This window comes from Ascaphus truei, chromosome 6 (genome assembly GCF_040206685.1).
Source record: "Ascaphus truei isolate aAscTru1 chromosome 6, aAscTru1.hap1, whole genome shotgun sequence".
In the NCBI taxonomy this organism is placed as follows: domain Eukaryota; kingdom Metazoa; phylum Chordata; class Amphibia; order Anura; family Ascaphidae; genus Ascaphus; species Ascaphus truei.
In genome coordinates, this window is record NC_134488.1 from 88,452,966 (window position 1) to 88,478,807 (window position 25,842).

A 25,842-nucleotide genomic window follows, 5' to 3' on the forward strand; every position below is an offset into this window, starting at 1 on the left:
TCACTGAAATATAGTTGGGACAGTGGAAGAAATTGGTTCAGTAACTTTGCAGGGAAGGTTTAAAAAAAAGAAATAAATAATAAAACTATGTATATCTATATATCAAATAAAAATATCACTTGTGAGCACATTCACATGTCTTAGACAGGTCTGCAACCCTGCCTTTCACCATTATCACCTAGCATACAGTGCTTCCACCGCAGCAAGGGATTCTGGGAAATGACATGCAAATGAGCACACCGTATCACCTTGTGCCTGAAATCCATTTTTACATGGAACCCTTATAAACTAATGCTCGCTGTTCACATAGCTTTTAAGCACAGCATGGGAATCGGATGCAAATACAGAGAAACCACTCACAGGCATGTTTCAACTTTAATGGGTCTCATCCGTGTGAGGTTGGTTGTACTGGCTTTGCAGTTTTCAAGGCTGTAGGATTTACCATCGCATTTTAAGTTATGGAGGGTGAAAAAGGCAACAAGAAACCTCCACTGTATAGCATATAGCAAATAACGACACAGTGTGCTCATTTGCATGTCATTTCCCAGAATCCCTTGCTGCAGTGGAAGCAATGTATGATAGGTGATAATGGTGAAAGGTAGGGTTGCAGACCTGTCTAAGACATGTGAATGTGCTCACAAGTGATCTTTTTATTTGCTATATGCTATACGTGGAGGTTTCTTGTTGCCTTTTTCACCAACCAAAGTCACTCTACCCAGGAGCGGTCATCCTACCAAAATCTCTACAACAACAAACCAGCAAATCAACCAGGAAGTCACAAAGAACCCCAGAGTAACATCCAAGGATCTGCAAGCCACTCTCACCTTGGCTAATGTGAGTGTTCCTGACTCAACTATCAGAAAAAGACGAAACAAGAATGGTGTTCATGGAAGGATAGCTAGGAGGAAACCTCTGCTTTCTAAAAAGAACATTTCCTACCCATCTGAAGTTGACCAAAGAGCACATAGATGGTCCGCAAGACTTCTGGAACAATGTTCTCGGCACAGACGAGTCAAAGGTAGAGCTTTTTGGCCTCAATGAGAAATGTTGTTTGGCGAAAACTAAACCGGCATTTGAACAGAAGAACCTAATCCATACCGTCAAGCATGGTGGTGGGAGCGTGCTGGTTTGGGGCTGCCTCAGGGCCTGGATGGCTTGCCATCATTGACATAACCATGATTTCAGCATTGTATCAGAAGATTTTTAGAGGAGAATGTCAGGCCATTGGTCCGTGAGCTGAAGCTGAAGCAAAAGTGTGTCATGCACCAAGACAATGATCCTAAACATACTGTACAAGCAGATCTACAAAAGAATGGCTGCAGAAGAAGAAGAAATTCCATTTTTTAGAATGGCCAAGACAAAGGCCAGACCTAAACCTCATCGAAATGTTGCGTCAGATCCTGAAGTGAGCTGTCCATGCAAGGAAGCCCTCAAATGTCTGAGTTGAAGCAGTTCTGTAAGGAGGAATGGACCAAAATTCCTCAAAACCGATGTGTGAAAGACTGGCCAGCAAATACAGGAAACACTTAGTTGAAGTCCTTGCTGCTCAAGGGGTACTGAATCTAAAGGTTCACATACTTTTTCACACATGGATATTGAATGTTGAATCATTTGTGGAAAAGTAAATGTTGAAAAAGTATCATATTTTTGTGTAATTTGATCAGGTTATCTTTATCTATTATTAGGACTTAGATTAAGATCTAATAACGTTTTAGGTTTGAAATATGTTAAAAGCCTAAATGGTTTACAAACTTTTTTGTATGTACATACGTACGTACAAAAAAAGTTATATATACACGTGTGTTATACTTGACTGTTATAAATTTGTTTTTCTTAAATGAAAAATCTAAAAATGATTTTGTTGCTGAAGCTCATAAACATTTCTGTAATTCATTGGGGCCATTCTAGCAGCAAAGAGTCTAATGTATTTATAAGCAAAGATCTAAACCTTTCCTGTGCTGTAAATGGAAACATAATCTTAACCGTGCACAAATGTAACAACTGCTCAGTAGAGGGCAGTGATAGTCACTGACATGATGTTAGGTTCTGGTAGTATTGGACAACTGCTACTCAGCAACCCATGTGGTTAAAGGAGCAATCCAAACAATATTCTACATGTGGTTTTTTTTGTTGTTTTTTCATTTATATATAAACAAATCAGTTCTGTAGTATTAGATAATATTTAGTACGTTTTTTTATTTTAAAATTCAACTCTTGAATCTTCAATGCCATTTTTAATGAGTTTTAATATACTGAGCATTCTTTGATTTCTATGGCCGCGCTTATAGTGCACGCGACAGATGACGTCACCCGCAAAAGTTATAATTTAACTTTCGGCGACGTCGCTGGCGACCTGGCCATTGATTGGTTCAGAGGCTGACACATTAACTTAAAGCTTGAATTGCCACTTTAAGCATGATACCATGAGTCAGGTGACATGCCGGCATGACAAAGCAAACAAGCACAGGGAAATACCTACTATTCGTGAGAGAGCACTCAGATTTTATATTCAAAGCAGTGACATCATTACACATGATCTGTGCTGGTCTTCCTTATCCTATTTATCTCTATTTGTTTTGTATTTTTTTTTTAATCCTCCCTTTTCACTTCTTCCGTGTAGATGATGCCTGCCTCAGTACAACCACACTGGCATTGATTTAATGTTTCATAGCAGCCGTTAAAGTCAATGCGGATTTTTGTCTGAATAGGATCTGAACCAGGGCCATAGCTATAGCCCAGAGGCCTGCGCTCTCGGGGGGGCCGCTCTCCCCCTCTGTCGTTGGCCCATCTGTCTCTCTTCAGATAGAGACAGGCGGGGGAGATGGTATGCGGCGGCGGCCCCCCGACGTTAAACAGAAGCCGTCAGAGGAATCAGCACTGTTACACAGGCAGAGCAGGACAGCAGGGGAGGTGCTCGCTCTAGCGGTCTGACCCGGAAATCTTTCTAATTTCCGGTCTCTGCTGCTAGAGCGCGCTTCTCACCTCGTGCCGTGCTGCTCTGCCTGCATAACAACTGCTGATTCCTCTACCGGCTTCTGTTTAACGCCGGGGGCTGCTGCCGCATAATATCTCCCCCCACCTGTCTCTATACAAGTAAGCAAGGAGGAGGAGAGCTGATGGTGTTGCTGATGAGGGGGAGTGGGGAGAGATGATGATGATGATGATGATGATGATGAGAGAGGATCAGGGAGAGGGAGGAACAAATTACAGTCGGTATTAATAATAATGAGGCCCTGAAATTTTTGCCTTGGGGCACACGCAAGTCTAGCTACGCCACCAATTTGAACAGCCACTTTGGTGTATATGGAATGTACTCCCTGGTGTCCTTATGTGCTGATAATTCGTACTAAAAAAAATCACGCGTTCCCAAACATTATGCACTAAAAACTTTCAGCATGTCGGAAATTAAAAGGACAAAACAAAATGTGGCTAAGCTTCTATTTAAAACCGGTATTGTAAGCAGCTGAAACAAGCGAGACATACAACAGCTTTAACAACATTGGTACGAAATGTCATTGAAATCTAAATACTATCCATGTGATAACTTTATTAAAGGAGCAATCCTGTCAAGTTTTTTTTTTTTTTCCAGCATTTAAACCAGGGGGTCCTTTCAGAGCTTACCCGTGTTGTTGTTTTTTTTGCTATGGTGACCTCATTGTTTCTGAGATACTGTACTTGGTATTACTTCCTGGTATTTAAATGGCCCTCTAATAGAAAGATGCAACCAATGACATTGCAGCTTCCTATTTTCCTGTGGGCTACACCGAGAAGTATCTTTGGATAGCCAGTAAACCCACCCACGGCTGTTTCGACCTTAGTGGGTTTACTGGCTATGCATCTTAACCCAGGCTGTGCTCAAAGCTGTGAAATGCAGCAAGCTTACGCTTATAGGGGACCATGTTAAATGGTTTTGAAGCAAAAGGTGGCCCTGTATGCTCATTTGCATGTCATTTCCCAGAATCCCATGCTGCAGTTGAAGTGCTGGGTGATAATGGTGAAAGGCAGGGTTGCAGATCTGTCTAAGACATGCAAATAAGCATACAGTAATATTTCCATTTGAGGTGTGTGTGTGTGTGTGTGTGTGTGTGTGTGTGTGTGTGTGTGTGTGTGTGTGTGTGTGTGTGTGTGTGTGTGTGTGTGTGTGTGTGTTTGTACACATTATGTGCTCATTTGCATGTCATTTCCCAGAATCCCTTGCTGCAGTGGAAGATATATATATATATATATATATATATATATCTTCCACAGCAGCAAGGGATTCTGGGAAATGACATGCAAATGAGCACATTGTGTCACCTTTTGTCTGAAAAAAACATTGTTAGATGGTGAAAGGCAGGGTTGCAGACTTGCCTCAGACATGTGAATATGCTCACAAGAGATCTTTTTATTTGCATTATGGTGGAGGTTTCTTGTTGCCTTTTTCACTCACCATAACGTGTGTGTGTGTGTGTATATATATGTGTGTATATATATATATATATATATATATATATATATATATATATATATATATATATATATATATATATATATATATATATATATATATATATATTTGTATATGTGTATGTATATATATATATATATATATATATATTTGTATATGTGTATGTATATATACACACACACACACACACACACACACACACACACACACACACACACACACACACACACACACACACACACACACACACACACACTATATTCTATATCTATTTGGGGCTGCTGCTTTAAGCAGAACCATTACAGGAAACGTCTCCAGTCTGGAAAGACTGGGCACGAGGAATCTGTCTGTGTACGTTCTCATGCAACCATTTTTATACAGTAAAGCAGGGGTCGCCAACAGGTCATGTTTTAATGATATCCCTGCTTCAGCACAGATGGCTCAATCTTATTGAATGAGCCACTAATTGAACTACATGTGCTGAAGCAGGGATATCCTTAAAACCTGACCTGTTGGTGGCCCTTGAGGACTGGAGTTGGCCACCCCTGCAGTAAGGTATTGTAACAGAGTTAACCAATATGTGACATAATACTGTTATGCTGATGCTCTGTTACATTTTTACAAGCAGGTTGTTAACCTTGTTTAACTATATCCTATTTGCCCTCTCGGTTTATGCTATGCTGCTTCCACCGGTTAACTTTTTTGTTTGTTGCTCAACCGCTTGATGATCAATGAATGTCATTACTTTTTTATTAGCACGCAGACCTTGTGACTCTCACAACATAGCACATTTACTCAGACCCTCATGATCATGAGCTTTATAACAGAAGCGGGCAACTTCCTCTTCCATAGCGGCTAAAGTCAAAGGGTTCAACATTACTGTAGTAGTTCTTATTTCAGTCCGGAGCAAAAAACATCTGTCAGTCTATCCATTTACGTAATCCATGCAATATCCTGTAGGTGGTTTTTAAATAAATCGGTTCTGTAGTATGAGATAATACTTACTACCTTTTTTTATTATTCAACTCTTAATGCCATTTTTTTAATTTGATCACGGGTGATCAATCAATCGGCAGCTTGGGTAATTCGTTTTCAATTAAGGTAATACTGTAAAAGGCTGCATATTAAAAAATATATATATATATATAACCCATATTCCCCCCCCCCCCCCCTAGACTCATCTGACATATCTAGGGTGTGTGAGGGCGGATTACATGTACTTAGTGGTGCGTACCTGTGTGGAACAGGAGGGCCTGAGTCTCCCGCGATGGTGTGGGGGATCACAGGACCTGGCTTCTGGGGTATTTGCCTCCATGCTTTAGTGGTGCAGAGCCTCCATCCTCTATACTCCCAGGGATGTGGGATAGGACCTGTATAGAAGAGTGAACCCTGGTCCCAGGGTGAATGCTCCAGAAACACACAACAGTCTTTGTTATAAAAGTATTGTCTCTCTTTATTTGTCGGATCAGCGCCTCCGGCAGAACAACAGCAATGTCCCGCTTATTACTCGACCCTCCGCTTTGTACAGAGCTTTCCTCCTCTCCTTCCCTGCAAGTTTATCCTCCGACAGGATGGTCTGGGCTGGGGCGTCAATACCCCACTGCCCACCTCAGAGGGTATCCTCTGGGTGGGGGATGGATTCTCCCCATCACCCCAGCATTGGGGTAAGGGGCATTGGTCCACCGGATCTATGGTTCTATCAGCTCTCCTCAAGGTGGCTGAGTCTCTCCTCTCCTTTGCATGCTCCAAGCTCAGACTCTGCTTCAGCACCCGCTCCAGACTCGGCTTCAGCACACCTAACAACAACTCAGACTCACAGGAGCAGCCCACTAAATAGAGACAGCCCCGCCTATCATGATGTCAGCAGACCCCTCCCCGGTGTCTCTGCCTGCACACCGAGTCAGGGGGCCTACCTCCATTAATCAAGTCAGGGCTTGAAGCGGGGAAAACCCATGATCACTACTGGTGCCTGTCCTTAACAGGACTTACCACAGTAGGAAGGAGATAGGTATAGCCGGTGCTGTTTACAGGGGGCTACATATATATATATATATATATATATATATATAGTTATAATGGGCAAATGATCTATTATCCATATCTGGATAATAGTTAGTTAGTTTGCACATTACTGTACTGTATGTGTTTGGGGTGGGGGGGGGGGAGGCGTATTTATTGAAATGTAGGCCATATTTATTTTGTTTTACAACACGAATGGTACTGCAGGCCAGCAGGGACCACCAGAGGACCCCCAGATACCCGTGGGCAACACCCGGGACCCCCACTGGCCTATGTTATCAATCGTGTGTTCAAATAAATAAATAATGGTTTTACGTGGGGGCACAGGGGGTGGGTTGTGTATTGGTGCTTACAACATATTTAAATTGTATTACTAGTGTAGATAAGCAGGGGTTTCCGGAGCAGAACCTTGTTGATTTGAGGTCCGGGGACCCCCTGCTTCCCGAGATACAGGCCCCGTTATGGGGTGTCGGTATCTCCTATGCATGTAAATGTCCAGTGTCACGTGACCGGGACATTTCAATGCATAGGAGATACCGGCACCCCATAACGGGGCCTGTATCTCGAGAAGCAGGGAGTCCCCGGACCTGAAAACAATGAGGTTCTGCTCCGGAGACCCCCTGCTCATCTACACTAGTAATAAAATTGTAATTTAATTTTTTTGTCTGTCTCTGTCTGTCTCTGTCTCTCTCTCTGTCTCTCTCTCTGTCTCTCCTCGCATTTTTCAGAGGGCCGATCATCACGTTGCCGGCTACTCGCCATGTTTGCAAATGTTGCTATCGCTGGTATTCGGGGCTTTCTGCATACCATGATAGCAACGCTGTCAGAAATGGCGACTTAAAAATCGTGGCGATTTTTTTCTATCGGACTTTACTGCATGAGGTCCTAACTTGGGTTTTGCAGGTTTGTGAATGTTTGCCTAAAACTCAATTCCATTCTCCAGTAGAGATAGAAGAGGATACCTGCTGAAATTGTGAAAATAAATTCCCAGCCAGCCCTTGCCTACATGTATTTGAAAAATTCTTCAGAGGTTGGCAGTAAATGCTTTTCAATATGTGTAAATGTGGTGGCATCCCACTCTTACTCAGCATCACTACTAACCGGAGCAGTGCAGAGAGCTTTTTAGAAGTTTGACTTGGTGATGATAGTGTGCGTCACACAGGATCAATATGTCGGAGACAGTGGGGGTTGTTCATTAAAATGTGATGTTGCCTCAAGGGGCAATATTGCACAGAACCAGCTACTAACTTCAGTTGGAGTTTCCATGTTCTAATGCCCCAATTGACACTATCACTGTTTTGCAATAACCAAAATTGGGGGTTATTAATTCAAGTATCTGTTACTCTGTACTAGTGACCGGTGCTACAGAACATTGTTCTCCATCAGTACGCAACGTTGCTGGAGTGTAATGGCTTACATAACTCTTAAACTCTGTTTGTTCAGTATGTTCACATCATTCATTTTTTGTAGACCTTTTAATCCTCTGCATATAAAAGTATTCTTAGTTATGTGATGAATCTTGTGCACGTGAGTGTGGATTTCTATCAGTTGCTACAGATCATTAAACTATGAAATCGCTCTGCCTGCTCTACTGATGATCAGTGATGAAAAAGTGCTTTTACAGTTCCTTGAATTTGAAAAACTAATCAATGGGCAAATTTTGCATCCCAAACTTTGGAACCTTTAACTCTGCAGAACAAAAAAATAATGAACTCTGAGTCTAAACTTTTAAAGTGATTTCTATTATTCTCTCTCTTGACCTATTGTAGTGTTCTGTGTAATTGAATATAGAATATATTTTATATCGTATGTAATATATATTGATATACTCTATTGTCTTTCACCCACGTTGCACTGGAAAACAGGGCACATTATAGATAAATTATTATAATTTAGGGGGCAGATTTATCAAGCGCTGATGCATGGTATCGCACCCGATTCAGCATACGGCCAATGACTTGAATGGCAGTTCATGCCGGATCAGTAGAAATACCTGTATCAGAGCTTGAATCTCAGAGTACTGTATATATTTAGTGTGCGTGCAAAACTTCATGCACAGCACCATATAGAACAGATTTTTGAGTTTCAATACAATATGAATAAAAGCATAAAATATACATATTAGAAGAAAGTAATCCCTGCCCCCAATAGTCAAGTTATATTTTCTAATGGACCTCTTACAATAGTGTTGCTTGTATTATTTGGTGACATGCCTTATTACTCACACTCTACCGTCCACACAGGTAATAGCCAAAAGATTGCAACAGCTTGAAGAGGAAAAGCTTCAGAGGAAGACTCATGAGAGCTACAGCAGGTCCAGGGGGGGTATGTGAGCAATTGCAATCTTTCCCCACCATGACTGAGGGGCTTAATATGAGCGCTCATTGTGAAATTATATATCACCTCCAGTCTCTCTTTCCATTTAATTTACTTAGTCATATCCTGGCTGAACTAGTTCTGTTGTCTGAAGGTGTCTGCCGTGTGTTAACCAGTGCTGGACTCATTGAGGATATTCACTAAACTGTGATAGCTGTTGGCAATTCTTTGTAGCCATTCAAATATTGGTTATATAAAGATTGCTACAACAGTTTTTGCAGGTTACTAATCATTGTGGTTTATGGTCATGTAACTTGAAACATTTAAAAACACTTCAGAAATGGCAAGCACTGCATTGCATATAATAAATGACATGTACTTCTAATAAGAAATGTAATACATTGGTCTCTCAGTGTATGTTATCCAGTTTGAATATCCTTTGCTTGTCAATGTGGTGATGGCCTTCCAACAATCATTGTGCAGTAGTTGCTGATGCTGCCATTTATTCCACTTGGCTCTATGGCTCTTTGCTTCTGGCTACCCTTTTTTTTTTTTAATGTATTTAATTTCTTTTTGCATGGATCTTTTCATCTTCAACAAATGGGGGCTACACATAATTGAATACCGTATTTAAAAATATGATTACGGTTTTTAGTTGAATTTCTCCTGATGGCAAATGCAAGTAGTTGTTGGAAAAATTCTATTAGACTGCTAGTGTTGGAAAGAGGCAACGTACATATCTTTACAGAGCAGTAGAAGAGCACCTTTAATTAGATATGGTAATATTTCCCTATAATATGCCTCCGTTTGTTGACTCATACCTGCTTCTAAACATCATGCTTAAAGTCACACATGCTTCTCAAATAATCCCTTGCAACTTCCTTTTCTATTTACGACTCAGCGTTTTAGAGGAAATTACTTTGTACTTCTTTGTGGACCCCTCCTGTCTAAGAGTTGTATATGTATAGAGTATGTTTTTTGTGTAAAGCTTACTAACCTTAGCTTTGTGTTTGCATGTATAAACAAGAACACAGCAGCCTCCAGCACCAGCAGCCTTACCTGCAAGCTTTGGACAATGAGGAGGAGGAGGAGGAGGAGGATTACCTCTTCCCTAAGGATAGTAAAAAACACCTAAATGCATCAGATTACAGACGAGCACAGTGGAGCTCTGAGCAAGATCATAGTTTGAAACATTCTGAGGAAAACCTCAGCAGAAGGGATTCTGCTCACAAAAGAAACTCCAACAGAGTGTCCTTTGGGCAAATCCATTATGATGATAACTATTCTAAAAATGGCAAAACTGAGCTTTGGAAAGAACCAAGCCGTAGAGAACAAGAGCAGGGTCCTTACAGGGCTCCTAGAAACTCATTGGAAATAAGTCCATGTCATCCGAGCTGCACCGAGGTAAAGCATAGCCATGATAGGGAAATAAGCCGGAAAGAGGAGAAAATAAGGGGGCACAGAGAGAAACATTGTAAGCATTATTCTGAAAGGCACAGACGCTCCAGCTCAGACAGCGATGACTGTCCTGAACAGTGTGTCAAGGACAAGCGAAGTCGACGTTCACAGTGGAATCAAAATAGAGCTCCTCGGCCACATCATTCCTTGAATAACCCTTCCACTAGGATGTCAAGTCATGTTGTGAGATCAGGTACTTATATTTAAAAACACAAGTGACTTTATTAGAATAAAAACAAACGTGTGTTGGAGTCTGCAGCCTATGAAAAAAGAATGCAAGAGTGAAATTATTGCTCTTTGTTTTAGCATCTAGGTATCATAAATACATATGATGAATTATATGAATAGGTTATTTGACCAGCAAGTTGAACCTTCTGCATTAACCTCACAGAGCAAATGCAAGCACAATGTGGTAAATCCTATCTCTTCACCTATGTACTTAGTTTTCTTTCCCCATATTGTTTTTGATGCCATACTCCAGGCATGGATTATCTGGGGTTTTATTGGCAACTCGGATATGTTTGGTTAATGTCAAAAGCCCTATGCGTCAATAAACCATTATTGGCGTTTGTTTAGTATTAAATAAACAATCTCACAAACCAAGTAACACTGCATATTGGTGAATTAAGTAGCCGTATCCAGTTATAAACACATGCATCTGTACATTAAAGTAGCCTAAAGTCGTTGTCCTGTGATAATCTTTGCTCTGGAAAGAAGTACTTGCTTTGCAAAATCAATGTCCAAGTTTTGAAATGGCTTAATTGAACTTACACTAACAATTCCCTACATTCCGTATATACTTTCGGTAGCAAATGGGCAGGCACCAGCAACTACTCCGCTGTAATTGTCCATTTATGTTTGTTCTGTTTTTATTAACCACAAAATAACGATCAAGGACGTGGGGACCAAATTAGTCAGAAAACCTTCTGTTTCAAGGGATATTTGGTTATGAAACAGAAGACGACAATTAACGTAATTACGTGTTCCATACAGTATAATGACGCATTCATCCGTCGACAGCATTCTGTATGGGCTATTTTTATAGATTATTTTCACTTAATGTGGAGCCCGCATACATAAAAAAAAAAATCTTCATTATCGCCCGAAATGGATACAGCCATGTAATTAAATGTCCATAATTTCATTGTGATTGTAGCAAATAAAAGATGTTAGGAGCAGGGTTAATGTACAATATAAGTAAGTAATATAGTTATTGATGTGTTCGGGTCAACTAGGATTTTTTTATTTTATTATGAAACTGTGTTTTTGCTATATATTTTGCAGCTGCTGCAATTCATGGCTTTCCTAATCTGAAAATAAACATGGAAGATTATATTTGCGTTCAGAACCGGCAACTTTCCTTTGCCTTAGAGATGAGAACGTAAGGTAGTCCCAACAGAAATACCATGGCGGAGTTAGCTGTCGATTTTGCTGCCTGCTTGCCACTTTCCTAAACGGCAGCAACCACCAGGAACAGTGCGAGAGTAGCAAGGAAACCTACAAGAACTTTGTTCCGATTAGAAACACACCACCACATAGCAATATAGGACACACCTTTTTCATAAGATTTGAATCCCTCTGTTGCTTTATCTTTTTGCTGGTATCCACATCCGTGATTTTAAATTGTGGAGTTGAGGAGATGGCAAAAAAAAAATGCCAAGAGAACGTCACCGAGCCAGGTATTAAAGAGATCTGTCAAAATGTAGTTTCAATTAATAAGCATGTATTGGCTTCCGTTTCTTCCTATATTGCAAGAATGGACCAAAACTTGGATAAATGATGCCCAATGTGTGTCCCCTGCCCAGTGGTTGAAATATAATGGAACCCAATCATGCAGAGTACTTTTTGTATGTAGAAATATTATCTGTCTTTTCAAAGTAAATGTTCTTTCCTTTCAATTGTAATGTCATAAACATACAATAAGAAAAGATTGCGCTAATACATTCCTATTTCAAAGTTGAGATCTCCTGAATTTTAGATCCGTACCACTAATTTGAAATGGCATGTTAAAATTGCACTAGTTCATCTTCTCATCTTTACCCCTCCCGTTGTAAACCACCATTCCCAAAGTGTAGATTTATCAAGTGGCCGTACAGGTTAGTGCAGCCGATCAGCTTTAACTCACATTCAAGTCCATGGGAGTTAACGCAGGATCGGGTGCACTAACCCGTAACAGAACTTGATGAATTTGCCCCAAAGTGAGTTCCAGCACTTCTTCGTTTTTAGGACTAGCGCTGAAAAGAAGAGACCTTCACACAGGCTGTTTTTCTGTTGGTATTTCAAAGTGGGTAAAGGACCTAAGTGCACTAGCAAAGGGCAGTGATATAGGATTATTGGGTAGGCTTTGATAATGTTTGCTAGATCTCTATCCTTCAAGCATAGGATGTTGGAAGTGTGTTTTCCCATTCAGTATTGATTATTACAGCACCATGTTCATTCTCAGTGTTGTCATGAACTTGAACTGCAGCCTTGAATAAGGCTATTTATGAACAAGTTAGAGATGAACAAGACATCTTTGAAATACCTTGTATATGTACAAAGTACGTTTCAGTGTTACTTTGATTAATAATAATGTTATTTGTACGTAAAGACCAACCTGTTGCTATAATTAGGTCACCAAATGGTATTTTGCTTTGCGAACATGTGATGCACAATGCAAGCCAACACGTGTACATTGACTACATGAAGGGGACTTCTGTCCCTAGCAATGAAGTTTTACTAACAAGAAATAATTAACAAAGTCTCATTGATCCATAGTAGGTTTTACCTGCTCACTATTGTAAATATTTTTATTTTCAAATAGCGTAAAGTAGTTATTTCTCTGCTTTCTTTTCTTGGTGTTATTCTTGGTTAGAGATTTTCCATACGGAAGTGAGAATCTATTTATACCTCAATAGGCTAGAAATGTATATTATGATGGTGTAAGAATTCTTTGGGGATAAGTTTTGCTAAGTGAATTTCAAAGGCGATCCGAGGGTACAATGTAAACTAGTGTAGAATACAACTACTACCTCCACCAATCCATGATGAAGAAATGCAAATAAATAATATGAATAAACTTTCACTTAAAATAGTTACATTCAGACCCCATATTTAATGTTTAAATAGCAAACATTTATGGCATGAGTACTCAAGAGAAATATGGATAACACTTAAGTGAAGTTCTAGCAGTTGCATGTTTGTAGCTGATTGTATTTGTCTTTGGCAAGGTGAGGACTCCAGGCCGGGCTTTGATATAGATCCCCTCAAATGGCAGATGGCAGACTTACATGTTAAGAATTCAGATCAGCTTTTAGAAGATGAAGAATTGGCTCAACAGCTGCAGGAGGAAGAAGAGAAGCGCATAGTAGGTGTTCCTGCTGGGGGGAGGAAGGGCCTTTTGCAGGCATAGGGGCCTTTGTCATTTTGCATAAGAATACATGGAAGGCCCCTCTGCCCGAGATATTTCTCGGCTAGTTTAAGTATCTTGCTGCCAAACTGAAATTATATTCATAACTTACATGTTAGTAGTGGGCATATCAAGAAGTGCACTGGTTTGTTAGTTGTACGATGGCTAAAACTGCTCTGGTTTCAATGGTTGGTTGTTGTGTTGTATTGCATTTTTTATTATAGTATGATCCACGATACAACTGTCTGTTCTTTATGGGTCTTGCCAAGCATCCCTCGGTTCCTATGTTTTAATTGAATTCTAATATCTTGTTCAGGCGAAACTGAAACGTAAGGAACAGCATGAAGATTTCCGGGCTGCTCAGGTTGCACAAGACGAGGTAAGCTGGGGAGAACAGAAATAGATTGAAATAGAAATTTATTTGGTTGTTTTTTCACAAGATTACTACCTTTCAGTATGATTACACCATACAATTTAATACACCGTTTAGGGAATGTTGAAAACTTTTACACATTTAAAACATATCTGTCTTTTTCTGGCTGCAATGTTCTAGGAGATTGCAAAGTATATTCAGCGACAGGAGCTGAAGGCTCATAGGAGATCAGAAGAGCTAGATCTACAGAGAGAGAGTGACGATGACAGCAGTGTCTGTAGCTTTTCTGAGAGGAGAACCATAGGAATTAAGGTAAATCTCAATGCAATCCAAAGATCATTCTATTTATTTTTATGGAATCCGTACCAGAAGTGTCGCAATGTGTGTGAACGTGACCTTAACAAAAAAGCCACTGTATATCAGTAGGAAAGAGTTGGAAGGTCTTGAAAGTTTGTGTAATCCAGGAAGAATTCTCATGCTGGTTCAACAAAACATGTAACAACCAACAATTTGTGTCACTTTCTATGCTGTGGATTGCCGTATATGTACTGATGTAAATCCACCACAAGCACATCTTGCAAAAGTGTTGCATGTAGTGTTTAAAGGATAAAAACTTCTAATAGGCACTACTAGAAAAATCCAATCAAGGTAAATAGTACACTTTCTCCAATATGTGAAGAAAGTCAGTCCAGATCTGAAGAAGAAAAAATGTCTTTACATTATTTAATTTTCTCTTTTGTTTTGGAAGTTTTTTTACATTTCCCAATCACTGTTCAGTTACACTTTACACAAAGCAGCATCATTTCCCTGTGCTTCTCCCCGAGCACGTGCTTCCCTCGACTCATTATCACTGCAGCACGGTTTACCTCACTTACCAGGAGTTCCTACCACGTCTTTTTTTGTGAAGGAATTGACAGATCTGTAGTGGAGATTTCTGTGGGCAGTGGTTTTCTTTCTCATTTCTAAATATGCACTTTGTTCAGCAAATGAAAATGAACGCACGTTTTAAGAGCAGCGTCTGTGACACTGTACACCCACGAAGGAAAAGCAGAGTAATTAAGTAATAACCGCCGAAGGACAGGGCATTATTGGCCAGTAATGCCCTGTTTTGTGGGGATTATTACTATTATAGGCTAAATTTAGGTATATATATATATATATATATATATTTATTATTATTATTATTATTATTATTATTATTATTTACATTTTTTTTTTATATATATATATATATATATATATAAAGAGGAGAGAGTGCATGCCCCATAGCATAATAGAGTACATTTAATTGTAGAAGGGAGGGGAGGGGGGGGGGGGAGAAATACACTCACAAGATAAAAACCAATTCAAGCAATTTGTGATAATATCACCACCATCCGGATTGTCTGCAATAGAAGTCCACAGATCGAGGCTCCCCCAGTGCTGTGGAACTGCTACCAGGAAACCGGAGATGTCACAACTGGAAAGGTTGATCTGTTAAGGTCCCAGAGATTGCCTCCAACACTTCAATGGCCATCTCCATTTCTCCCTTTTAAACTCCCCCCCCTTATTAGGTTGCTTCTATATTTTGTAATTATATACTACTTCTATGAAGCCCTAATATTATGTATCTCCTATGTCGCTATATACACACACAAACACTCTGCAGCCGGGGGGGGGGGGGGGCACTCTACACCCACAAACCACTCTTCCTTCCACCCTCTACACTGCAAAATACACACTGAAGTCCCGTCCCCCCATACACTCACAAACACACTGCAGCCCCCCTGTAAACCCACAAAACTGCAGACACACACACAACAAAACATACTCTGCAGCACTCCTCCACTCTACACCCACTGAAGACACACACACTGCAGGCCCCCTCTACACCCACACTGCTCAAACACACACACCAACAAAACAGACTTCTGCCCCCTTCTATACCCACAAAACAAACCTAAACAGAGGGAGAAGAGAACCAGGCTAAAAGGGTATCAAGACAGGAGAACAGTATATCCGAACCTAACGTCTGTAATATGTGTCCGACTAAAGTTATGTTTTGCACATTCAGTGAGTTAATTTAATTTCAAAATAGTGTATTTTTGAGTTACGTTTGAGCATCTGATTTTTAGACCTTTTTACTTATATATATTTCTTTCCTTTTAAGTATAATTTAAACATGGGAAATTGTAAAGATGTGTTGAAATCTGTCATGTTTACCAGCAATGTTGGAAAATCAATAAAAAGAACAAGGAGAAGAAGAAAAAACCACTCACCAGTACCCCCCTCTACACCACTGCAGGCTCCTGTAAACCCACACACTGCAGCCACACACACACCAACAAAACAGACTGCTGCCCATCTACACCCACAAAACACACTGCTGTCGCCCTCTAGACCCACAAAACACACAGGAGAGACACACACCTTTCCCTCACTCTCCTGTGTGGAGCTCTCTGCAGGCAGGGTGGGGGAGGAGTCAGTGCCTTGCTGGTGTCTCCTGTCCAATCACCTCCCCTGTCTGAGAGCTACTTTCACTCTGTGTGGATAGAACTGAAAGTTGATTGGTTGAAAAACTTGGCAGGGTGCCAAAAATTCTGCCCCATTACTGAATGAATAATGTCCGGAATTTTAACCAGAGAGCGGGGATTTCAATAATGCCCGGAATTTAACAGCTTTAGCCTATAATTAAGTAATAATCCCTGAATAACAGGGCATTACTGGCCAATAATGACGTCGAGGGCCTTTAACCCAGCCAGGGCATTATTGACAAGTAATGCCATATTCTTAAGGGATTATTACTATTATAGGCTAAATGTAAGCGTAAATTTTTTTTTTTTTTTTTTTACATTTTTCATTTAAAAAAATCGACAATTTTGTGGTCATATTGATTTCTATCAGCATGATCGTCTGCATTCTTTTGCTTTTACTGCACGTGTTTATTAAAAAAAAATTGTACAGACACAGTCCCTATATATATATATATATATATATATATATATATATAGATATATATATCTATATATATATATATATATATATATATATATAGATATATATATCTATATATATATCAACTGTAAATATTACTGTATGTTCATTTGCATGTCTTAGACAGGTATGCAACCCTGTCTTTCCCCATTATCGCCCAGCATACAGCGCTTCCACTGCAGCAAGGGATTCTGGGAAATGACATGCACATGAGCACTCAGTGCCACCTTTTGTCTCAAGCTCGTATTACACAAGCAAATCCTCAAGCCAATGAATGCTGTTTTAAGCACAGCTTTTAGACAGAGGCTGGGATGAGATGCAAAGCCATTAAACCCACTCACAGACATGTTTCAACCTTGATGGGTATCATCAGTGTGAGGTTGGTTGTAATGGCTAAGCTGGTTTGAGACTATAGACTAGGTAATCACCTAGTGTATATATATATATATATATATATATATATATATATATATATATATATATATATATATATATATATATATATATATATACACACTACTGAGTTAAGTTATGGTGAGTAAAAAAAGTGACAAAAACCCTCCACAGGAAAGCAAATATGCATACAGCTATATTTGCATATATATATATATATATATATATATATATATATATATATATATATATATATATATACACACACACACACTGCAGCCCCCCTACACAGACTCTGTAGCCCCCCTCTTCTACACCCACAAAACACTGCAGTCCTCCTCCATCCTCTACACTAACAAGACCACACACAATACACACAGCAGCCCCCCTCTACACCCACAAACACACACTGCAGCCCCCTGTAAACCCACAAAACTGCAGACACGCAAACACCAACAAAACACAATCTGCACCCACTAAAGACACACACTGCAGGCCCCCACTACACCCACAAAACACACCAGCAGCCTCCCCTCTATACCCGCAAACACTCTGCAGCCCCCCCCCTGTAAACCCACACACTGCAGACACACACACCAACAAAAACTATGCAGCCCTCCACCCTCTACACCCATAAAACACACACACACACACACACACACACACACACACACACACACACACACACACAAACCCCAACAAAACAGACACTGCTGCCCCTCTCTACACCCACAAAACACACATCAGACACGCACAGACATACAAACCTTTCCCTTCACTCTCCTGTGCGGAGCTCTCTGCAGGCAGGGTGGGGGAGGAGTCAGTTCTTTGCTGGTGCCTCCTGTCCAATCACCTCCCCTGACCCTCACTCTATGTGGATGAGAACTGAAAGCTGATTGCCTGAACAACTTGTCAGGGTGCCCAAAATTCCGGGCCTCCATAGGGGATGCCTGTAGCTGGGGTTTAAAGCTCCCGCACCACGCCAGGTCTATTTCTCCAGAAGCAAGGGTGTCCCTGGAACATTTAAATTAAATTGTTGCGGGAGCTGTAAACCCGAGCTGGAGCATCTCTCTCTTTCTCCCCTCCCCCCCTCCTTTCCCCAGCCTTAGTCTCTCCCTCTCTCCTCCCCCTCTCTCCTCTTTCCTCCCCCTTCTATCCTCTTTCCTCACCGTCTCTCCTCTTTCCTCCACCGTCTCTCCTCTTCCCCCCCCTCTCCTCTTTCCCCCCCCTCTCCTCTTTCCCCCACTCTCCCCCTCTCTCCTCTTCTCCCACCTCTATCCTCTTCTCCCCCCTCTATCCTCTTCTCCCCCCCTCTATCCTCTTCTCTCCCCCCTCTATCCTCTTCTCTCCCCTCTCTCTCCTCTTCTCTCCCCTCTCTCTCCTCTTCTCCCCCCCTCTCTCTCCTCTTCCCCCTCTCTCTCCTGTTCCCTCTCTCCTCCTCTCTCACCCCACTCCTCTCTCACCCCCCCTCCCCTCACCCCCCTCCTCTCTCACCCCCCCTCCTCTCTCACCCCCCCTCCTCCTCTCTCACCCCCCCTCCTCCTCTCTCACCCCCCCTCTCACTCCCCCTCCTCTCACCCCCCCTCCTCTCACCCCCCCTCCTCTCACCCCCCTCCTCTCACCCCCCTCCTCCTCTAACCCCCATCCCTCTCACCCCCCTCCCTCTCTCACCCCCCCTCCTCTCTCACCTCCCTTCTCTCCCTTCCTCCTCTTTCTTTCTCTCTGTCTCTCTCTCTCTGTCTCCTCTCAACCCCAGTTGAAAATCACTCCTCTAGGCTGTTGTCCATTGAACTAATCAAAGACTAGTTGATTACCTCATTACTTTCTAACTCTGTGAACTACAGAGTATAAATAAACACTGGTTATTTCAAGTAATCATTGTAGGTATTTCTTTAGGGAGGATGTCAGACTAATCCCACAGGCCATAGATTGTAGGATTAGGGCAACCCATACATTGCCAGACATTTTGTTTTTTGCTTTGCTGATAGTCATAAAGCACATTTACGCAACATTTAATAGACCAACTTGCAGAGACGAATCCATTACAATACTGCAGAAGTGAAGAAGCCTTTACTGCTTTTTGGTACCAGTGGTTAGGTTTTCTTAGGTAATCCTGTAAGAAAAGAAGCTAATCCAGTCTGATTCCATTAGAATGAAGAGCTGCCTTGTAACCAGGGGCGGCTGGACTCTGAGGGCCTCGCATCCCCTGCTGAATGTCGCACCCCAGAGAGAACGGAGATTTCAACAGCAGAAGGAATTGTCAACCACACCAAGTAAAATACCAGTCATATATTTTTATATCCTATTTTAAGCCATAGTTATAGAGAAATCTTACAATTTACAGATATCCCAGAACATCATGATAATGCCCATACATTACTGTGTTTTTTTTTCTTTTTTTCTTTACATTCTTACTTGAGTTTTGTGTTTAAAATAATTTTCTATAAAAATGTAAATTGTATTCTTTATAGTAAAGCAAGTCAGGCTTTACACTGTTTTTCTACTAATACTGTATTTGTTAGTACCGTACTCTGTGTGTGCAAGTCCTTAGTCCTTTTACTTTTTGATATTTGTAAACATGTGGCTAAGGGCTCAGAAAATAATTGAGTGTTTGATAGACCGTTATGTCTATAATTAAAAGGCTGTCAAGGCTCACAATCTGGTTGCTTTGAGGAAGATCCAATTGAGTTCTGTTAATGCATAAAGATTTTAAAAAATACATACATTTTTTTCAATCTAGGCCCTTTTTAATGTATTAAGCCTTTTTGGGCTGTTATAGCAACTATTTAGGACGCTACACCACTTCCTCTCTTGCCATTGCGTGCCCTGGGAAGCAGGATCTTCACCGATGGATCACGGGAGAAAGGATCAATTGGCAGCTTAGATGATTGCATTGCCATAAAGGCAAGGAACTAACTGTTAAATTAATAAAAAAAAAAAAAAAAAAATAGGACAAGAGGCAATGCCCCTTTCACTATCTGATTATATGACTTCACTTGAATAATAATAATAATATACTCTGTGGTTTATTGAAGTATAGGCCATAGATTTGGAGTATTACTTCTCTTGGCCTGCACATTTTAATGTCAAGATGTAAAATCCCTTATTCATAGATATCGTTAAGCAGAAGCAAATATAACTAACACAAGTATCAGTATCTCACTTGGCTTCAAAGAGACATGGCCAGAGGGTTAGAGACAGGTCTTTGTCTTTAAAGACTTTTCTTTCTAATAAAGCATTGATTTAAGATTATTACATTTTCAGACAGCCTTCTATCAACAGGTCACATGACTGAAGGCACACTTAAAAGTAAAACATCAATCAAGAGTCACACTTAAAAAAACACTCTACTAAAAATAGCCATACCCGGCTAGGCCCACACATTGTGGGCTTGTATTTGTCCTAGTATCACTCTTATTGACTGAGCACAAATGGAAATTTAAATAACAAATATTACTCAGTTTGCGTCATCATCATTTTTTTTTTAACTTACTAACCAGATACTTGAGGAACTCTCCTTGATATTATTAAATTCAGATGAAGTTGCTAAGAATGGAAATATTTCTCTACACTTACCATGTCTGTCAGTTTGTTGCAACCAACCTTTCAATTTTTGCTCTAAGATACTCGCGTGTTAACAATGCAGATCATGTTATTATCAGAATGTAGGTTTATATTAAGTGCCACTGATCCATTTAACAACTTTTGCTTTTGTCAAAATTTGTACTCGTTCTGGGTAAAAAACTAAATTGATTTTTTTCCCCTTTAAAGCAACACATTCGCAGCACAATGCAATGCCCGATACAAAACCTGAGGTTGCATTTTTAACAGTTGGTTAGTCAGTAAAGGTTTTGTTCTATAAAGTAGAACCATTGGAATTGTAAGGTTATACATATAGGGTGTGGCTGCAAGCCAGACACTTAAGGCTGTGATGCTTAGAAATATAGTAGACGGTTCAGCAATGACAAAGAACCCATGAGTTTATTGTTTTCCACAGGATCCCAAAATCTACTTAATTCTCTCTATTGCCACATGGCACCTAAACTGCTCTGACAACAAGGATTACGAGTAACGATCTGCACATATCTGCAGTGTGACCATGTAACAATTAAGCTGGTTTTCTTGGAACCTGTGGAAGACATTCAGATACTCCCATGGGTTCCATGTCTGGGTCTTGTACTGTAGACAGTTATTGTAAAAATGGTTAATTTGATTGTTGTTTTTTTTTTTTTTACTATTTTACCTTAAAACACCTTGAACACCTGTAAAGCTAAAACAAGTGTGTGACTTTCAGAATTATTTTAATGTTATTAGCACTTGCTACCAATTATGGTATTATTGTTCCTTAATGTATATTAACATCACCTGTCCCATGACCATTGACTTATCATAAAGTGTCATTCTTGAAATAAAAACATGAGTTGTAGATGTTTCACCATTTGACAATGTCAAGAAGTATACATTCCTTAACACCATTGCCAGAAGGGCTTACTGAAATCCACTGCTCTTCAACTTTAAGAGATGTCTTAATGTGTTTTACAATGGCCGTCACAAAGGCATTAACAATTGATTTAGCGCTAATTCACCATACCATGTCGGTTTGTTTCAGGCTGAGGTCATCCAGAAACATTGCAGAAGAACTCGATCCTACTTTCAAATCAAAAAAGGAAACGCATAATGATGTGTTTGCTGTTTGCTCCCAAGGTAATGACTCCAAGAGCAAAGTATCCAAGCATGCCTTGTTATGCTTGAAGAGTGTATGAAAGTGTGCATGTTGCTTTAAAGCCACAATCTGCAGTACTATTCTCCAAAATATTTTTTTGGGAGACTTGCTGCTTTATCCCCCACATCATGGGGTCTAGCACTCCCGGTACTAGTTGTGTATGGGGAAATGGCATTCTGTGCTCCTATAGAGTGCTGTAGAGTGCTGAATGCCATCTGGTCAGAAGTGGAATTGAAGAGGATGAGTCCTCATCCATTCGCCTCATCACAGACATCACAGACATCACTATCGGTTGATTACAACGTGCCTAGGGCACTGTGGTGCCACTGCCCATTCGGCACTCAAAGGGTTAAATTATGGTTTCTTATTGTGACATTTCACTATAGTGTTAAAAAATGAAAACACACTGTAGCATGTGTTAGCTATTCAACAATAAGCAATATCAATTGAAAATGTATAACATTTATATACCTTACCAGTATTTTCTGTATCTCAATGTAGAATAGAAAATATGGGGGGTGACCCCCTAGGTATACCGAGGCTACTACCCAGGCTGTAATTTATACCAGTCCGTAAATCAGGGAGGAAGACACCACTCTTCTTAGAATAATGATATAAGGGCTATATAAGCTTATCCGGACTAAATCAGGGTGGTGGGCTCGGAGGTATACTCCAGTAGATGTACAGAAAGGCACCTCCAGGGAGGTGCCTCAAGGTAAGTCAATGTATCCGGTGTCCGTCGGCCACACCTCCACCCTGTGTCCAACGATGTCGCAATTCAGCTGGTCAGTACTAACAGGAAATGTAGCAGTCTGCCTGTAATTCTGATGTGTGAGCAGCCTCTGTCCCGGCTGCTCGTGGTGTCGGCGTGCTCCAGCCGGAAGTGACGATAAGAGAGGAAAAAACAGGTAACAGCGGTCACAGCTTCTCCAACCAGCCAACACACTGAAAAAATAAAAAACTTTATTGAATACAAACAGTGAACATCAGCAGCAGTTCACTCTGACGCGTTTCGTCCAATGGTGGACTTTATCTGTGTATTCAATAAAGTTTTTTATTTTTTCAATGCGTTGGCTGGTTGGAGAAGCTGTGAGCGCTGTTACCTGTTTTTTCCTCTCTATCTCTCAATGTAATGTTAGTAAGTGGTCATTGGCTTGTGCTGTGCAAACATTTCTGCTGTGCAGTCACTGCCTTAAATTGCTTTGTGCCCATTTTCTATCCAATTGAAGTTTTCTGTTATATTAGGCAAAGCAAAAAACGGGTCCCTGTGAGGAATGGCAATGTTCAAAAATGTAACCAAGTTTTTTTCGTTCTGTTTTTTTAATCTAGAGTTTCCAGTTTCTGCCCAGACTGTTCCAGTTGATGGCTTCTACGACTTCATGGACGATAGTGTGGAACCTATATTTATACCACCGACCAAACGTCAGCCAGAGAAATTGGGGCGCAGTAAACCCAAAGACAAGAAGGAAAGCTGCAAGCAGCAGTGACTTGTTCTCAGTCTACCCATCATCCTATTGCCAAACTTTGTGCTCAGTGTTAAATCAACATTGTGGATTTCTTCAATGTGTGTCAACACAAGTGGTATTAACTCATTCAGGGATGAAGAAGATAATCTGATTTCTGCATTCAGGTGCCTTAGGCATTTTTCGACTCTAGAGAATGGCTGATTTATGATGGAGCCAAACCAAGATGTACTGTATGTTTGGCGATGAAGAAGCACATACTAACGTTTTATCCAGATCCCCTAGAGGATTATTATGATTACAGTAGCAGTTTAATCTACTATACAGTATTCATGAGGATTCATTGTGGCTTGCACATTTCTGTTTTGTTTTTTTTGTTTGTTTGTTTTTTGAGCCACCCTGTAAATTCATTTCCCAAAGCAGTTTAAAAGGAGAATGAATTTGAATGATACATTTTGATAAATCCAGATATAAATATTTACACACAGAGGGTGTTGTTCATTATACTGCTGTAGTGCCAATTGGGGCACTATCGCACAAACTCACGTTGAAGCCTCAATTGGCATGATCACAGATTGATGAGCAACCCCCAGAATGTGAGAACTTTTTTTTTGGTTTGTTATTTCCACAATATATATATATTTTTTAAGTCTGCTTACACACTTTTTGTTCTACATTTATACTAAATTCTACTACTATTATTATTATTAATATTATTATGTAGCAATCATTGAATTACAAAAAAAATGCAGTGTTTCATATGCATATATTATTTTTTTTAAACATTTTGCACTGATGCATTTTTTTTGTTGTAATACTTTCTGGTGCTTTTGTGTATAGATCCAAAATGCCTTTAGAATTTTACTTTGAAAAATGTTTTTGATATAAAATACAAGCAGTATTATTTCTTCCTGTCGTTGATGTTCATTTCATTCATTTGATTGACTTTTAGTCCTAATATGTTTGAGCAATAAGAATGTACTGTAGCCTTGATAATATGAGGGCATGTATCAACCTCATGAACATGGTGTAGAGATGAACATGAAGTGTCGAAAACAGTGGTTTTCAACCTTTTTTTGGTTAAGGAACACTAAGTGAAGTCTGAGGGAACCCCCAACCATGTCAAATAGCAACTCTGTGATAAGATGCATTGTAAATTCTTTTATACTTGATACAATTTTCCAATGACCAGAGAATTTCAGGGAACCCTTTAAGGATGCCCGGGTAACCCAAGGGTTCCTAGGAACCCTGGTGGAAAAACACTGCTCTAAAATACTTGCATATCAACTTTCTAACAATTAGAGCAAATCTTTGACTGTGCTTTCTGGCTGTGGGTAAAGTAAGAAAAATTACTTCTCCTGACACAACAGTTGACATATAGTATCCCATATGTTTAATTTGTAACTCCTCCCAAGCTACTGTTCTTCAAATAATAGCTTGATACATTTATGCTGAAACATGCATGTTTGAAATACTGCTCTCTGCATCTGTTTATTCGCACATAATCTATGTTTAGAGCTTGATACATAGCCATGATTCCTCAATCCTATGAATTTATTTTTGCAATATAATTCTTCGGTACTAATTAAATGATATTCATCATCTTCCATTTGGTTATTGGTCATCCTAAATATCAAAATGCGCAGTAATATTGAAACAATATTTCTGGTACTAAAACTAGCATGAGAAAGATGGAGAATGTTTCTTATTATGTAAGATGAAAATTTGCAGGCTTTTCAGATTTCTTTTGTAATATTTAATCGTAATTTATGATGCTCTGTAAATCATATATGCTGCAGTATATGGTGTAAAGATGAAGTATCAAGATTTGAAATGATAAACAACAAAGTAATTAGGTCACCAGTAGATACAATTTTCAGTAGTATTTAGGATTAAAATTTCTAATACATTCACCTATGTGGCGTTTTCCATTACACCTGCTTTTTTTCTATGGAGTTGTATACTATACTATACGATATGTATTTTGTATATGATACTATCTGCAAAGCAGTCGAGCTGTAACATTGGTGACCAAAACACACCAGGTTTATCAGTTAAAGACGGGGTGAAAATGTTACTTCAATAACTCATGTGCAGACATAAAAAATACTCTTGCCTTCAACGAGCAGTCCTCGCTGACCATGGACCTTTCCTTCTTGCCCATACAAATGTTGTCCTTATTATTAAAATATGATGCGCGTTTCAGGAGATACGAAGTAAGCATTTTAAATATTAAATGCTCAGTTGAACGTATGAGCTAAAGGTTAAGAATATAATGATTTTAACCAA

General features: G+C 40.0%; 1 protein-coding gene across 2 annotated transcripts in view; it reads left to right on the forward strand.

Moving 5' to 3' along the window:
* The window catches only part of LOC142497352 (uncharacterized), an 81,460-nt gene extending 55,994 nt beyond the window's left edge, over positions 1-25,466 (forward strand). For both annotated transcript variants that reach the window (XM_075605023.1, XM_075605022.1), the window contains exons 6-13: positions 8,710-8,791; positions 9,810-10,433; positions 13,450-13,586; positions 13,945-14,007; positions 14,182-14,313; positions 19,519-19,640; positions 21,977-22,071; positions 23,420-25,466. In XM_075605023.1, coding sequence (XP_075461138.1) covers positions 8,710-8,791; positions 9,810-10,433; positions 13,450-13,586; positions 13,945-14,007; positions 14,182-14,313; positions 19,519-19,640; positions 21,977-22,071; positions 23,420-23,577 — 1,413 coding nt within the window. In that variant the 3' untranslated portion in view covers positions 23,578-25,466. The remainder of the gene's footprint in view (positions 1-8,709; positions 8,792-9,809; positions 10,434-13,449; positions 13,587-13,944; positions 14,008-14,181; positions 14,314-19,518; positions 19,641-21,976; positions 22,072-23,419) is intronic.
* The last annotated feature ends 376 nt before the right edge of the window (positions 25,467-25,842 follow it).